General features: G+C 37.9%; 1 protein-coding gene across 2 annotated transcripts in view; it reads left to right on the top strand.

Annotated features, from left to right (window-relative positions):
- The window catches only part of LOC131592696 (serine/threonine-protein kinase B-raf), a 77,234-nt gene that overhangs the window by 24,709 nt on the left and 35,479 nt on the right, over positions 1-17,046 (top strand). For both annotated transcript variants that reach the window (XM_058864383.1, XM_058864384.1), the window contains exon 3: positions 3,162-3,422. In XM_058864383.1, the coding sequence (XP_058720366.1) occupies positions 3,162-3,422 (261 nt within the window). The remainder of the gene's footprint in view (positions 1-3,161; positions 3,423-17,046) is intronic.

Genomic DNA, 17,046 nt, shown 5'->3' with positions numbered 1-17,046 from the left:
CTTCCGAGACCTGCACAGCAAATGGGGAAGGGGAAGTGTCACAGACAGTGAGCATCAAGTTAATTTCATAAGAGACAATTCTTCATTGTGAGTGTGGGGTTTCTGCTCTGAGCTGGTTGCCCAGAGGTTGTGGGCTCTCCATCTTTCAAGACTTGGAAGGCTTGCTTAGGCAAGGCCCTGAGCAACCTCATTGAACTTCAAAATTATTTCTGTGCTAAATGTGTGTTAGGACTAGATGACTTCTGCAGATATCTTCGGACCCTTTTTCTTCTCTCTTGTGATTCTGGATCAAGCAAGATTTAAATTTTATGTAGCACATTACTCCTTAATGACAATATGTAAATGGATTGGATTGCAGACTAGATTTCCTAAACACTTCTTTCTGAAATGCCTTTAGAATCCTTGATTTAATGATTTGTTTGAATATTTTTCTTAATATTTTTCATGTTGTTGATTCTGTAGAGACTTAATTTTAATCCTTTTAGTTTGTTTTTGAAAAACACTGTCAGAAATCAACCTCATAGTTGACCCAGAGGGCCTTGACTGACTTGAAAGTTTGTGTAGGTGTTGATGCCTGTCTGCTAAGATAGCTGTGCTGCTGCAGGTCAGTTTAGTAGACAGGCCAAATCTGCAACATGATGCTTCTTTTAGGTAGAAATACTTGCCATAGGTCAGCTTTGCTGATATAACAATCTTTGAATCTAACTCTAGAAAATAATTCTGTCTTGACTTGGTGCTGCTGTCTTCATAAGGTCTATTGGTGCTAATCATCAGATAAAACTTTGTTTCCCCAATGTACTTAACCGTCGTGAAATGAAATTTTGTTGGAGATTCTGTTTCTGCTGCATGTACTGTAGCTTTTTTTGTACAAGAATTTTTTTTAAAAAGAGAAAAATGTATTTAACATCAAGAAATGCATTTCTAGTTCCTTTATGTTTTATGGTGGGATCTTCTGCTATGATACCGAATAACGGTATGGTACTTGAGAGCTTTTGTTCTCAGAAAAAATATAGAGCTTTTTGCATAAATCAGTGGTATAGAGCCCAAAGCCAGCTGCAGCTCCCAGCTTTCCATACTCATTGTTTATTCTCTTAAAATAAATCATTTGACTTTGAGTTTTCATTAGTGACAGACTAAGCTGCCAATGTAAACATCGTAGGATTGAATATTTTGAAAGTTGTGTGTAATTTTGTGAAGGAACTAAACCCACAAGTGTCCGGAAGCAATGTAATGTTGCGTGTGTTTGAATAATATTTTGCAATGTTCATGAGAAAGGGAAGTAAGTATTTAGAACTTCAGTATTGGTGAAATGGTAACAGTTTATGTTTCCTAATTTTTGTTTACTGAAAATAATTCTTGACACATGGAGCTTTTGCTCAAGTTTCCATGCGAAGTTGATCCTGGAAGTAGGAGAGACACGTGTTACTGTACAGCCAAAAAATGCCATTACTTATAGTTAGGTAATCTTTCCATTTACTTTTGACAATACAATTGGGTTAGAATGAAAATGTTTTGGTTTTAACTTGCAGAGTTTGGAGTCTATTTGTGAAATGCTAGACATCTTCAGTTTTTAAAAGAAATAATAAATAGTTCTCAGATTCTTGCAACTAATGTATGTTTATTAGAAGTGAAACCCATAAAGCTTAGAATTTTCACCTGTGATGTTCACCATCATTCTTTAAAATGCTTTTTCTTTATTAGTCCTCACTGTCAAATTATAATTTTCTTTGTTAACAGTGTGGGGATGATGACACATTTTGAACATAGGTCCATCCTGGGAGTATGCTAAGGTTTCTTAAAAAGGGAGGGATAAACCACTGTTTACACAGCAAGGGCAGTTTGGATGAGCCTGCACATTTAACACGGAGAAATAAATTCCTAATAAAATGTAGTACTTGTGGCTGCACTACTGAATGTTGTTTGTTTATTCTCTTTATTTTTCTTTTTCTACATGTAAATGCTGCAGACTTTTTGGTCATTTCAGTTCTCCTGTAACTTTAATTAGCAACAGTTATGAACAAAAAAGTAGGAAAGCAAATAAAATAAGTAGTTTTTAAAAAACAGACCCAGAAATCATTTTTCTTTTGTATAAATATACTTGAAAATATCACTGAAGAATTTATGCGTATTGGTATGGATCTTGGTCTTGCTATAAAGGAAAGTAGAAAATTCCATTCCTTACTGCTTACATGTTAGGTCTGGAAGATCTTTTTTGTTTCTTTTCTGTAAAGATCTGAACAAGGTCTAAACATGTCAGTTGACACTGACCTGCTTCTGTAGTGTGAAACACACATTGCTTGACTGATTAAGGTTTTTAAATTCAGTATATAAATTAGTAATTCTACTAATTTATATACTGAATGAATGGTTCTAGTATTGGATACCGATCAAAATTTTCTTGTTACAAAGTTGCAGGTAACAAACTTTAAAGAAAAATATATACTGATTATATATTTGTTTTATAGATCTTGGCAATAATGTTTAACTTGACTACATTTAATAAAGAATTAATGGGTAAATTTAGTATTGCTGATGCTTTCGATTGTTTAAGATACTTGATCTGTGTAATCAGGTTTTACATAAGCATGCTGAAAAGATGTTAAACTTTCAAAGGATCACATTTTCATGTTTCTGGATGGCTTTGAGATGGGCAAACTGTTATGTTCTAAATGAAAAATGTTTTTTGTACTGTTTGATAGGTGAAGGATAGTGAACAGTGAGCTAGGTGAAGAGTCAGATACAGATGATAAAAAGCAGATTTGAGCTTTCTCTTAATTATTGCATCAGAAGTATTTAACTGTCATTCCAACAGAATGATAAATTTATCTGGAGCACAGTAATTCAGCAATGCAGCTGACAATATCAGTTAAAGATAAGTGGTTGTGAATTAGAATCTTCAGTGCAGGTGTTTCGAAACTGTAGCTTACAATTTCTTCGATCCTTTCCTTCATTTAATTTATTAAAACATTTCTTATTGGTTCGGAAGGTTTAACATGATGTTCTTTATTGTGCCCTGAAAAATTTGACCAGACCATTTTGTTCTATTCCTTGGAAATTTGTATTAGTTTAGGAAGTGTTTTGTTTCATGCTTGTTCCAAATTGAGATTTCTGGTTTTGTCTGCGGCTACTACATGATTAAAATAGCTGCTGTTCTTTCACAGGCCTATGAGGAGTACACCAGCAAGCTTGATGCTCTACAGCAGAGAGAACAGCAGTTACTGGAATCCATGGGGAATGGAACTGATTTCTCTGTCTCCAGCTCAGCTTCAACAGACACAGTTGCATCATTTTCCTCCTCTAGCCTCTTTCTAGCACCTTCATCCCTTTCAGTTTATCAAAACCCTGATATGTCACGGAATAACCCTAAGTCTCCACAGAAGCCTATTGTTAGAGTCTTCCTGCCCAACAAGCAAAGGACTGTGGTGAGTCAGTTTCTATTCATGTACTTGTAACCTCAATATTTCCTGTGTCTATCTCCCTCTGTATGCAAAAGTTAATTTAAGAGCTGAAAAAATACCTGGGTGGAGGTCAGAAGTGTCATGATCACTGTGCTCTGCCACACTCAGTTGTTTTGATCTGTTGAATGTTTTTGACATGATTAACTCGAAAAAGTCCATTATAGCAATGATACAGAATACAAAACTTTCAGGAGTTTTGTAACTATGAAGATACCTCAAGAAATATTTTTCTCAAATCAGCTTTATTGGATAGATAGTAATTTACCATTTTACAATAGTTAGGAAGGGACAATAAGCTCTATTTCTTGTATTATACAAAACTATTGATTACTTTAACAGGACAAGATGGAGGAAGTATTTTCTGTGTTGTCAGAGTTACTAGAAGCACTGAATGCTTTAGAGCAAGAACCAGCCTCTTGTAGCTAAGAAGGGCTGTGCAGGATTGCTTGGGGTTTTTTTTGGTTTGGTTTGTTTTTTTTTTTATTTTATTTTTTCTTTCTCACTCATTATGGTAAGCATTTGTGTGGAGACCATGATGCTTTCAGGTCTTGTGTAGAGATCTGGCTAGGGGGGGGACATAGTTGGAATTAGAGAGGCCAAGAAGTGTTGCCCACAAACTGCTTGAAATCTGGCGTTTATCAGTTTTGACAATGTTACAGCGATTCTTGATGTCATGGAAGAGTAGTTCACTTCTTGCTGCTAGAGAAGGGATTTTTTTATCAGTTAAGAGCTGCCAACTGAAGAGCCTTGATATGTCCTTTAGAATAATACACTGCAAACTGTAATACATGAAATTATTGACAAACCATAGTCTAGGCTCTGTTTTGCAAGGCAGTTCATAATCCAAACTTAGCAGGAGAGCAGTGTTTCCAGAGAAGATGGGAAATGAATGGACAAGAAGTGTCCATGTCAAACCAGGGCATTTTGCAGCAGTCAGTCAGGTGTCAGCTATCTCTGGATTGTTACTCTCTGTTGAATTACAGTTGCTGGTAAAAAGAGGAAAACATCAACTGAGTAGTGCTGGGCGTTGGAGCACGTCCTCACCCTTTCTCCACTTTCCTTTCATCCTTCCCCCACCTCACTGAGGAAAAGACTTATAGTGGGAGCAACATTGTTATTTTCACCTTACTTTGTATTTTAATATTGCTTAATTGTTCAAAATATTGCTGAAGATGAAAAGTAATATTTGAGTTTTGACCTAGAGAATGGGAATTTAAGGTAGTCTGTGACCACTGTGCAGAATGTACAGTGTAAAGCCAGGTGATTCTGTTGTCTGCCTGTTGAGGAAAGTCTAAGCACACAGTACTAGCTGCAGAATGAAATCTGGAGAGGTCTTGGATTTTGGAAGGACTTTGGTTTTTTCATGTGTTCTGTCCCACCCTGTCTGGCTATTTGAAGCCCCTGTCATAGGGCTCATAAGTTGGTTTTGTTTCTTTCCTGTAAAGGATCACAGCATATCACTTCCTGCACTGTTCTGTGCATTACCCTTTTTGTCTCTCCTATGTGTTCTCCGGTCCTCTAACCCACATAATATAATTCACTCTTATTCGTCTCCCCTCATCTGCAATACTCTTGTTCTGCTTCTTTGTTGCTCTCTTTTTACTTCGTCCTCAATCCTGTTTAATTTTTTGCAGCACTAGATGCTCTTTCTGGGTTATGGGAGGCAAACATGGTTTAACTTGCCTGTAGTCAGGGAGAGGTTCTTTCTTCTGGCCCCAGCTTTGTAGTGGAGGCTGAACACTATTTGCCTTACAGGTCCAGCTCTGCAGCTAGTTTCTAGCTTGCTTTGATTCTTTTTATTTCAGTTTTACACACTGCTTGGATCAAGTTGTGTTACTAAGTTCAACTTTTTTCCCCATTTTTTTCCATATACTAGTAAATTATCTCTGGTTTAGAGCTGAGAAATGGTGCTTATAGGAACTCTTGAGTGTAGGGGTTATTGGCCTTGGAGCCGAAGTTCATTTCTCTGAAGCTTGAACCAGTGCTCATTTTATTGACATAGCCAGGAATTTCTTGTGTGGCAACTCTTAATGTAATTACTTTGTTTTCAGTATTTACTGATCCTACAATATGTTGTTTCCATGTTGGAAACTATGGAAATGCCAGGAGCAACCAGAATTCAGATGAATCCTGGGGTGCATCAACCACAGCATCACTAGATAATTAGGAGAGGTGATTCTCCTCCTCTCCTCGAGTGTGGCCTCACCTTGAGCACTGTGTGCAGTTTTGGGTGCCACAATACAAGATTCTTGATTTACAGTGCAGCTTTAATGGCCAACACTCAGATGATAGGTTACTAACCTTAAAAACCATCCAGCATTTTTCAGTGAACACTGAAACTGCTTCCTTCATTCTCTCAGTGGATTGAGAGGTGTTGCACACATTTGTCTGCCTTGATAACCTGTGGCTTTTAAAGCAGACTATTGTGTCTCACTTGTGCCCATTAACTGAGCCATTTGCTTATGCAGCTGTGATGGTAGTTTAGGGTGTTTGGGTATAAGGGGTGACTTGTGATGGGTTGAAGCAGGAAGGAGTTTCCTTGTGAAAATATATGATACCTGCCATTAGAGCCTTCCCCCTGCCCTAGTTCCCATTCCATATGGCTGTTAAAGCAAGTCTGATGTGTTCTACAATCAAGCTGGTGCCTGGGAGAGATATTGTTAAAGTAGCCTCCTACCCACCTCAACCACAGTTGCTTTCAATTAATATCTACTGCTGGAAGAAAATCTTGTTAATATCACAATAATAGTTTCAGTCTCTGTTTTCAGTTCACTTCAGGAGGGGAGACAAGTCAGATCCTAAGGAGTCTATTTTTGTCTGGGAATGCCATGACATTTCTTAAACTGACTTAAAGCGACTGGAATTGAGTTGGTAATGGAGAGCCAACCTCATTATTTATCTTTGATCACTCTGAAGCAACCCCAAGTACTACAACAGCCTTCTGCTATTTGTTTAGAGCTGCTAAAAATGCAGGAAATGGGGGGGAGTTGGTTGAATATCTTACATTTTTGACTAGCAACTGCCTTGTTAGTTGAGAGTTCTCAGTGTGTTATTGTTTGTGTAGGATCAAGCAAATACATCTGTTGGAGCTGACTCAAAGCATAATTTAAGGAAACCGGTGGAGTACAAAGAAATGAGACCATGGTGTTCAGTGCAAGTCATTGTAGTGCTGAGGCAGTGTAGCTGGGAAGTTTCTTTGTGTGTTTCATGATAAGGCAGAGTGTTGGACAAACCTTTTCCTAACAGAGGACAAGGTATGAAGGTGCTTGCCTGAAAGCCTGACGGGTCTGTGGCAGAGTCTACTGCTGCTGATCATTTGAAGTCAGCATTTTGATTCAACTGTCTACAGGACGGGGTTCAAAAGCAACTATTTTTTGAAAGCAAAACCAAATACTTGGCTTGGTTAGCTGGAAGGGAATCAATGAATAAGTAGTGTCTGAAATAAAAAGATTGTTTTCCTTGTCCTTGGCCTGGAAAGGGATGAAGAGAAGTTTCTTTCTCTGAACAACCTCCTAGAAGAAACAACAGATTGTTTTTTATTCTCTGTGCTGGCGTAATTTTATCCCCTCTAATGCAGAGAGAGAAACATGTATACGTCTTTCCTTAGTGGCTTTGCTCAACTGGCAAGTCACACATCCTTTGGAGAAGCATTCCACACAAATGTGACCCGGATAAGTCTGTGCAGGTGGGTTTGTTCCGTTTTGTTCTAGGCCAGAGAGAAGGATGCTGAAATCATAAAAGTGTAAGATGGTGGAAGTCACCCTGAGATGAAAAGTTGTTTTTTAGAGCAAGTTGATGAGACTTATCCAAGCAGTGGCAGAATTTAGGGAAATACTAGTTTAAAGCTTGTTTGGGTTAGGAATCTAAATGTCCATGGTGTGCATAGCAACAAATCTGCTAATTAAGGGAGCGCTTTTGGAGGTGGAAGGAAAGTAGATAAACTCTAATCTCCTGCTGGTTATTAGAAGTCTGAGAGATTGTTACATGCCAAGACTTGGTTTTGGTGAAAGGGAGGTAGCCTTGACTGGAAGTAGGTGGTAGTGTGTTGGCATAAAAGCAAGTTATTATTTACTGGTGAGATTTCTGAGAGAATGCACAGAGCTGTCAGGGAACACAGCCTTTGGGCATTCTTAGCAGTGATGTGGATGAGGATTTTTTTTCAAAATTGTATGATTGAATGTGCATGCAGAAAGAAAAGAGACAAGACAGCGCTCATGCAAATGAACATAAGTAGACACATACCTGGTTGTTGAGAAGGGACAGTAATTCAAGGAGAATGCTGGTTACCAACTGATGTAGAGGTACGGGACAAATATGATAACTTCAGATTTATGTAAGAGGAAGAAAATGTTGAAAAAGTTGTAAATTAACTGAAGGAGTTTGGACAATGAACATAAAAAGCTTTCTATGAGTGTGAAGAATACAGGAATATGGTCTTTGCATGTAGGGCGAGATTTAAGCATTTTGTGTGATTGCTTTGAGTTCTGTGCTTTTTATTTATTTCTTTTTCCTTTTTTTAATTTGAGGGTTGGGGGAATGTTTTTTGAGGACCTGGGTAATGTATTGTGCATCAATTTTTAAATGCTGAGTTTGGGATAAGGAAAAAATCTCCATTTCCAATTGCAAAAACAGTTCCAATTTTTGCTCTGTGAAAGTTGACAAAATAGTTAAATTTATTTAGGGATTTCTCCAATTAGATTGCTTGCTCACTGTAGATCTTAAGGCACTAGCAAGAATTTTTAGACAATTTTCCTGTAGCCCATCAGGTGAGGCTGTTATCCTCTCTTGGAAGAAAGCTTTCTGAAACCTGTAATGAAGTAAACATTTTGTGGACATATCTGGAGTATCTCTCTGTCATAATGGAAGAGCACAAGAATAGGTCAGGCATGTATGATATTTTCCATGGGTTGTCTTCCAAATTTGAGCAATTTATCACTCAGGAATTTGATGAGTTTAAGTGTTTTCTATTTGGAAACCCTTTGTTCAGCCTCCATTAAATAAAGCTATGGATGCTAGAAATTTATGTCTTGTGATGAGGAATTCCTTGGGCATGGTTATGTGTAGTATGAGTAATCATGTTCTGTGTTGGTCTTCAAATGTGCCACATGCTACTTCATACTGAGTGAAATAAAGGCTTCTGAGAAAAGCTATTTAACACAAGGCCTGGTATAAAAAGAAGTAGCTAAAACTAGTCATAACTCTGCTGAGGAACAATATTAGGAGGTTTTTGATGTTGTAGTGAAGTTCTAGTAAAAGAAAGAGAATTCTAGGAAAGAAGAGAATGCAGTAAGAGGGCTTCTGACTCAAGTACTTTATGAACAAGATTATACAACTTGATGAATAGCAGCTCTGAATTATTTTGATTACCCAAGAAATCCCTCCTGGACAAGTACTTAGAGTGGGGGAAAAAAGTCTGAAGGCAAATAAACTCTCTTGAACGATGATATGGAGCATGCAGAGTTACAGGAAAACAGTGTTGAAGTGTAAGAAATGATGGGCATTTGAAAGCCATCAGGTGGTGATAGGTCTTGTGCTTCATCTCTGGTCTGTTGCTGCCTTCTGCACATTACTAGCTTCCAGAGGAAGTGTTCCCTTCATGTCTTCTGGTCTTGGTGGAGTGGCTGTGAGGGTGGTAAGGAATCTCCACTGCTCTCCCCAGTTGCATTTATAAAGGATCCTCTCCCAGTTCCAGTGCCCTTTCTCTTTCTGTCAACATGGGAAAGGACTGGATTTGGTCAATTTGAATTCTTTTTCTGTCTGTAGTAGTGTGAATGGGGACAGGGAAGCAAGGGGGAACAAAAAACAAAATAGATGCTGTACATGCTTTGGGAAAGCTTGGTGGCCTCCAAATAGTTCAGTTGCCTCCAGATTCTTGATAGGGTCAAATCATTGTTTGTTATCACCTACCACAAGGTCAAAAAATTTCCATAGTAACTTCTAAACTGAAAGTAATACTTCAGGTAACAAAAAAAGCTACCCTTTCTTCCATGTTCAACTATAGAATATCGTGTGGGTTTTGGTTGTTCTTTGTTTTGCTTTATTTTGAAGTTTAACAGTAATTAGAGGTGCTCTGTGTAGACACTCGGCATAGATCTGGGCCAGTAAAGCTTTTCCACTTGATTTTGTGTTGGTTTGCTTCATATGTGTCTCACAGTTACACACATATTGGAAAATTAATGGAAGTTCTCAAAATGTGAATGTGAGACTGAGTTTTCAGAAGTGACAATTTGTATGTTTAAGAGTTAAAGGAACTAAACAGGACTGAGAATGCTGTGCATGGGGATAATTCTTGTGTCTCACTCTTGTCACACCTTGGTTTATTAGTACATCTGCCTTTTAATTAGGCAAGCAATCATGTGATCTCTGCAGTCATGAAGACTAGAAGAATAAGCTATTTTTATTCTATGTAAATTCTTAGCATAAATTAATTCATCATGCATGCACAATTGGAATCCTTCAAATATTCTGTTTTTAAATCTGGTACTTGATTCATTTCGAGTTCAGATTTGCATCTTGCTTTCTGTACTTTATGCTGTGGGTTTGTGCCTCAAGCTTGCTGAGTAGTAAGCACTGGATTTCTGTAGGCATTTAAGCTGCCCTACCAGTTTCACCTGTCAAGTGTAAGGAAAATTCAGAGAAGGGATGTTCAGGCACCTGAATAAACCAGTTTCTTGCTTTTAATTACACACCTGGTTTGACATTAGGCTTTTCTAATCAAAAACATGATTAAAACCTCCCATGTTATATCAAACATGCAACAGAAATTGAGTTTATTTTTAGCCTATGCCAATGGCTGGTTGCTGAATGTATCTGAATACTCTGGAATTTTATGCATCTTATTAACAGTCTGGTGACATAAAGTAAATGGTAGTTTACTTTCAAGTAAACTTAACTTGATACTTCTGTATCACTAGGAAAATTTATTCCATCACTGATTAAATTGTCTTTTATCTTTCCTCGGGAGTTTTCTTTCTTTTGTCCTTCCAATTCTCTTCTCCATTTCCACTGAGGAGGGAGTGAGCACCAGCTGGGTGGTGCTTAGCTGCCTGCCAGGGATAACTCACCACAAGCTACCCTCAAATGCTGGATAAATTCAAAGGCATATGTGTTGAAAAGAGGATAATTTAATCTACTACAGTTTTATTGACACACTGTCTTAGATTGCAAAGGGAAACAATATTGAAAACTTGCCATTATAAAACTGATGACTTGTCATCTGGAATGCCATGTGCAACATTGAACGCTGGTTTTTACTCAAGTAAAGAGTGTTTAGCGATTCCTTATGAGATGGAAAGTCTGGCTGTAGAAAGCAGTGAAGGCTAGAAAAAAATACTGTTTGGAGCATATTTCTTTTACTTCATAATGTGCTAGGCAGACACTCAATGTAATGGAATGCAAGTCACAAATCTGAAATTTATTATAATAAATGTTTTAATTCCGTGTCTAGTAAGTCATAATAAAATTCATGCTTCTTGTGTTGTTTAAGCAAACTAGCTAACGAGAGTTTTAATATTTGTAGAGAATGTGTATACTACCTGAGATGGAAGTATCTATTTGGTTTTAGGATCAGTTGCAACAGTTTAGAGAAGGATGTGAATTTTAGCCCTTCTGCTACAGTTTCTTGGCCCCACACTGCTTTTAAAGCACTTGGAGTGTGATCAGCTGGGACAGGACTCTACAAAAGTGAACTCTGGGTGTGACCTATTACAGATATATTTGAACTGTTTTTTACCTTAAATTTCTAATGCATGTGGGTTTTGGTTTGGAGAGCAGCCAGCTGACTTTTTTGTCTCTTGCACAGAAACCACAAGGTCCTGAGGTTTTATGTCCATAAAGTGGCTACAGATATTTTTCTAGATGAGTATTTCTTGCAAGTTTGAAGTCTAGAGCCATATTTTCCACACTTTATTTTACTAGTAGATCACTGTCAACCTTCACAGTTTCTGCCACTGCTATTGACTCTAACTAAAATTTGAAGATGGTGGTCTGCTCTCTACTGTCCCCTTTAAAATGATCAGTGCTCTTCTGAACACAGTTTGGGAGCTCTCTCTCAAAAGCTTTAAAAATTGTATGTGGAGGCCATTGATTAGACACAACAGGTTTCATCCAGTGTGGCTGAGTGATGGTGCATTCTTGAGAAAATATTTCTTCATTGATATAAGTCAGTCTGTTGGTTTCTACAAGTGAATACACTTAATTTCATTGGAGGTGCCAATGGGTGTTGGTAACCCATCTCTTTGCAAGTTAAATGGAATACATTTGATTGAATGGTAACAGCTTTGTAAAATGGGTAAATTCTGTTCAATTTCCCATGGAAACAAGATTTAATGCAATGAAACTCTCATTTGTCTCACTAATATGCTTCATTAAGAATTTATTTTCTTGCTTCTTTCTCCTGGAAGCTGGACAGAGCTTCATGTCCTGCTATCCAGAACAACTGTTTCTGAAAGCTGTGTTGTTTTCTCAAGGATGTGATGTTCAGTGCCATCTTATGTCCTTTTTGACACAAAGGAGGATAATCTTATCTGTTAGTGGTGTAAGAAGTAGCTGACTGATTTGGTGAAATACTTGTCCTCCATAGGCAAGATGAGAAATTAAATGTGGATCTCATGTTTGGATTTTAGCAGAAAACCTGATGTGTTGGAAGGCCAAACTAATTATTTGGCAAAAGTATAGTTTGGCCTAATTTTCTCCCAACACATTGAATTCTGTGACATGTGGCTGAAATTTTTTACTCTTGGATATCAGATATGGAGAGGAAAAAAGTGTGATCTTTCAGGGTGTATATGTTGTGGTAAGCAAATAAATACATTGAGGTGATATTTCAAATCCATTCTACATGGCATATTTCCACTATTGTACCCTGTAGTCTGCTTGTTTGGAATTACTCTGAAGCTCTAAGGTATGTTACACATACCTTACATACCATACATACATTACACTTGGCTACAGTGAGCTGAACAGCAGTGCTACACTGAGGGAAAAATAAAGCCAACTAACTAGTTTTGAGAAGTATAATACTGAATATTCAGGGCTGACCAGCCCCTACACTTTCAGAGAATACCTTTGCATTGCTTTTTTGGAGTACTTCTCAGTCTCTTTATTGCTCTAAAACATTGGAAACTACAGTGGTGTAAAGAAACATTTTTAACTTACTGAGACTATGCCAGTTTCTAGTCTGATGTTAGAAAAGTGATGTAAGAGTTATTTAGGGACGTAGCCCTGAATTTCTTACTGAATTGGGAATGACCTGATTTACAGGAATAAATGATTTATTATGCATTGCTTAAATGCTTGTGGCTGCAGTGCTAAATATATATCAATAATATTGTTACAAATACTTACTGTCCCTAGAAATAGGTGAGTAAAAGAAATGAGGACATTAAGGGCTATAGTTCTGTTTAATCTGTCTAGGTAATAAGACTGCTTTGAGAATTTCTGCAATCTGGACTCATTTTCATTTTTTTTCCTTGGGGCTTAACATTAGCAAACTTGAGCATGTGTTTTGGTGTCTCCCTGAATTGCTGCTTGTCCAAATTAGGATGCTCAAGTAAATTATCTTCTCTGGTATATTATTAATCTACACACTGAACACACCTTGCAGTCTATGTTGGCGGCTTCTATGCTGTTTCTTAGTGTTATATAGCCCACACTTTCATACTCTTCACTTTTGAAAGTTGCTTGCTGAATCAAGGTTCTAATTGCTATAAAAACCTAAGCCTTTTATGATCTACAAATCTTATGTATGTAAGTAACCTAAAAAGAAATACCTGAACCATCACAATTTGGAAGTACATCCCCTAGCTCAATAATACGAGTTTCTAGGTGGAGTTAACCATTGTGAAACACTTGGATTCTTAGTTATAAAACAGAGGGATCAAGAGATAGTGGATCAGTGCAAACAAAATGGATTTTGAATAATATTAAACATCCTATGTTTCAATAAAACACCAATTTTGTTCAGTGTATTGGGTTGCAGGCATAAGAGTGCTGTGTGTTTTGGAGTAGATGAGAAATTTTCTCCTGGGGAATTCATTTTGTTAAAAAATGCTGATGTGATTCAGTTAAAATGCTCTGTGGGAATCCTGGCAAAACTCTTGATGGAATTGATAAACCCTCCTTGGTGCCTTCCTGCTGTGCTGGAGCTGCCGGCTCCTGGCAGGCACTCGGAGGCTGCACCATACGGGGCTCCTGCTCCCTGCTCCCCTCCCAGGCTGTGGGGCCACACTCCCTCCCTCTGCCTGGGGGTGAGGAAGAAGCTGTTCCATAACTCCTGCTTTGGAGTCAGCAGGAGTCTGTTAGCCAGGGAAACAAAAAAACTGGTTTTGGTTTTTGTTTTTCTAAAGACTGAGTTGGTCTCCAAATCACTTTCTTGGAACCAGCTTTTTCTTTAACTTTGCCATAATTTGGGGATGAAAAGAAGCTGGGGGCAAAAAGAGGTGTCAGAGGGAATGCTTTATAGCAGGCACTAGTAGGCACTGAAGGAGGGGGCTGAAGGGCTACATGCACAGATGGTGATAGACCGTGCTGTACCAGTCTGGGAAAATGATTAATCGATACTACAGGGACTTATTCTAGCACTAAGTTCTTTTAATTTGGCCTTATGTTTCTGCGCTCAGGAGTTCTGTAAGAGAATGTTCTAAATGTGATGCTGATTCAGGATCATGATGGTTTTTGAAAGTAATAAAAAGAGTTCTTTGGGTTTTAGCTGGATCTTGATGCATATGGCAATGAAGAGAACAAATGTTCTACCCATGTTTCTAATTGCAAGTTGCATAAATATGGCTTGGATTTTAATTAAGGGGACTTGGGATAATAATACTGAGGAATAGGAAAGGATAAGTGAGCAGGATGTTGAATGCACATTTTTCATAGTCCTATTGCACTTTATGTGTTGCTTTAGGTAACCTTCATTCTCATACTTCCCAAATTCTAAGAGTTTGCATTTCCAACTTTATTGATCTCTTAAAAGAAACCCTGTAACTTCATGAATCTTACTTTTGACAGACTTAAAAGGAAAAGTAAACTACACCAGTGTAATTAATTAATAGTATTGGAACTTTGAGGTTCCTGATCCATTTCTTTTCTTCATGAGTTACTGGAGGATGTTGTCATCATTTATGGAGGATCAGTGCTGAAATAAGAAAATGTTTTCCAGTGACCACAGGACTGCTTATCTCTAATGTTAGTCATCTTCCTACTTCTTGACTTTTCCTCCTTGTTGTGTTCCACTCCCTCACACAAGTCAAGATTTTACTAACCTTGTTTATTTTAATACTTAACTCCATCGGAATTTTCTGCCTAAGCTATAACCTCTTTCTACTCTGTGCTGGGTTCTATTGCTGCTCTTAGGCACTTCCTTCCCTCTGATGTTCCTTGTTCAAAACATGCCGCCTTTTCTCCCAGTCACAGCTTGAAAGTTTCCTGTTCAGGACATAGTTCCAGTACTTCCCCAGGTGTTGGCAAACAGTTCTCCCTGCAAGGTGGTTCATCATATCTTTTTTTTCCTGCCCTCAGACTCAGCTCTTCAGTCTGTCCTCCAGCTGTCTTCTTGTTTGATTCACACCAACCTGCTGATCACAATTCCCACCCCCAGTGTACACATGCTTTCCCTGCATGTTCAGTTCTTGAAGTTTGTCCTGACCCTCTCCTCCCATTTCTCCTTCATGTCCCACCTCTTTCCTGACTCTTTTCATTTCCCTTTTCATCCCCAACATCTGTCTGCCACCTTTGCAGTATTTCAGTTTCTTCTGCTGCTGTGGATGTCAGTGGTGAAGTGACTGTGGTTGCTGGAAAGGTAGACACGAATTGTCTGTTGAGTTGTCACTCATTACATGAGTTTTCTGTGTCAACCTCAATCCAGCAGGAGCTACACTTCTAGGAAAAGCAGCCTTGAGCCAAAGAACACTTGCTTCCTCCTTTGAAATGGCTCATGATTGGATCTAATGTGTGTGGGAGGTTGAGCACACCTGAAATCCTCAGATTGTAGTCAGATTCTTAAAAATATTTACTCTCTATTTGTAAATATACATGTTGGAGGCACAGAGAAGGATACTGAGGGGGACAGACTGGTTCTTTTAGGGATCTTTGGCAGAATGATGATGGTACTAAATCATAGGGACAATTAAAGAATTAATTTCTTAACAAGATATTATGATTAGTATAGCACAGAATTTGTTGTTAGAGCGGCACATGAGTTGTACAAGAAGAATCAATACTGTGCAATTTATAAGATAATTACTGAATTTATAATGCAACTTCACTTATAATTTCTAATCACCTTTGTAGATCAAGATAAATCTTTAATACATGTTTTGCTGTACCAATACAACAATCATAATTCACACTTAACATTTGTATGAAAGAATATGAGTCACGCCCTCTATCCTTGGAGAAAGGAGAGGAGTTCCTTACTAAGGAGTAAGTTTAAATAAAAAGATGCATTAAAGAAGAATGCAATGTGTAAACCAAAGTCACCTAAGGCTGAATATCAAGATTGTAAAGTAGTATGCTATAGGATGTCTTTTACTACGAATTAAGAAAAATTATCTTTTTTAAAATGTTTGTGTTGACCACATGAAATGCACAAATGTCTTGTAGAGAGGCACTCTCATGTTTATGGGAGGAAGATGGTGAACCAAAATATTCCTTTAATTTTTGTCTTCTGAAAGTGTGTATGTTTGAGTTCTAGAAATGCAATATATAGTCTAACCTCAAGTGGTGTTCACAAAGCTACTTGAAACAGGCTGCTACTTTGCACTGTCATGCTTAAGTAGGACATAGAGCCCCTAAATACCCATGGAAATTTAAATACAGGGAACAAAAACTAGGCTTCGATCCAAAGCCAGTTGAAGCTGATTAAAAGACTGCTTTTGGCTACTGAGTGCTCTGGCTTAAGCCACTTGCAAGCTTGATTTGAGTTTCAGGTGTTCAGACAGACTTGTCAGGTTTGTTAAGTTTCTGTTTTTTCCTTCTGATTTGTATTCGAGGTACTGTCCATGATTATATGAGAGATCCCAGTGTGTACAGTGCCTGAAGCCTTACAATTTTTCATTACTGGGTTCTAAAAATAGTTAGTAGATAATACTCAATACCTTAACTATACTTAATCACCAGATCATGTATTCTTATTTTTTATGGCTTGACGCTGTACACTGTTAAATCACAGGTACACCCAGTTGTGTAAGATAGGCCCACAATTAGAATAGAGGTGAGGAAAATACCTTTACATAGTTTGCAGTTCTTGATTTGGCTAGTTTTAATGTGCTCCTCCATTCTTCCCATCCTGTTAGTTATCTAAACTTTGCAAGCTAGGAAACAGAAGAGAGCAATGTTGTTCATGTAAGATATGTCTGTAGAGTTACAGATATAGGTTAAAGTGAGAGGTGATGGCCTGCCTGACTCAGATGACTGTTTTGTTTCACTTGTTTGCATGCTTATCTTCTGTTTTAGAAATAGAAAATAAAATATTTACATTTTATGGTAATGGTTTTTTGAGTGCAGTCCAAGTTAGTTCCTTCACTTTATTTCACTTGGCATGTTTCCCCACTTATGTTCAGAGCAGCCTGTAAAATTAAAGCTGGATGTA

The sequence above is a fragment of the Poecile atricapillus genome, chromosome Z, assembly GCF_030490865.1.
Source record: "Poecile atricapillus isolate bPoeAtr1 chromosome Z, bPoeAtr1.hap1, whole genome shotgun sequence".
NCBI lineage: Eukaryota > Metazoa > Chordata > Aves > Passeriformes > Paridae > Poecile > Poecile atricapillus.
This window is presented reverse-complemented; position numbering and strand designations above follow the sequence as displayed.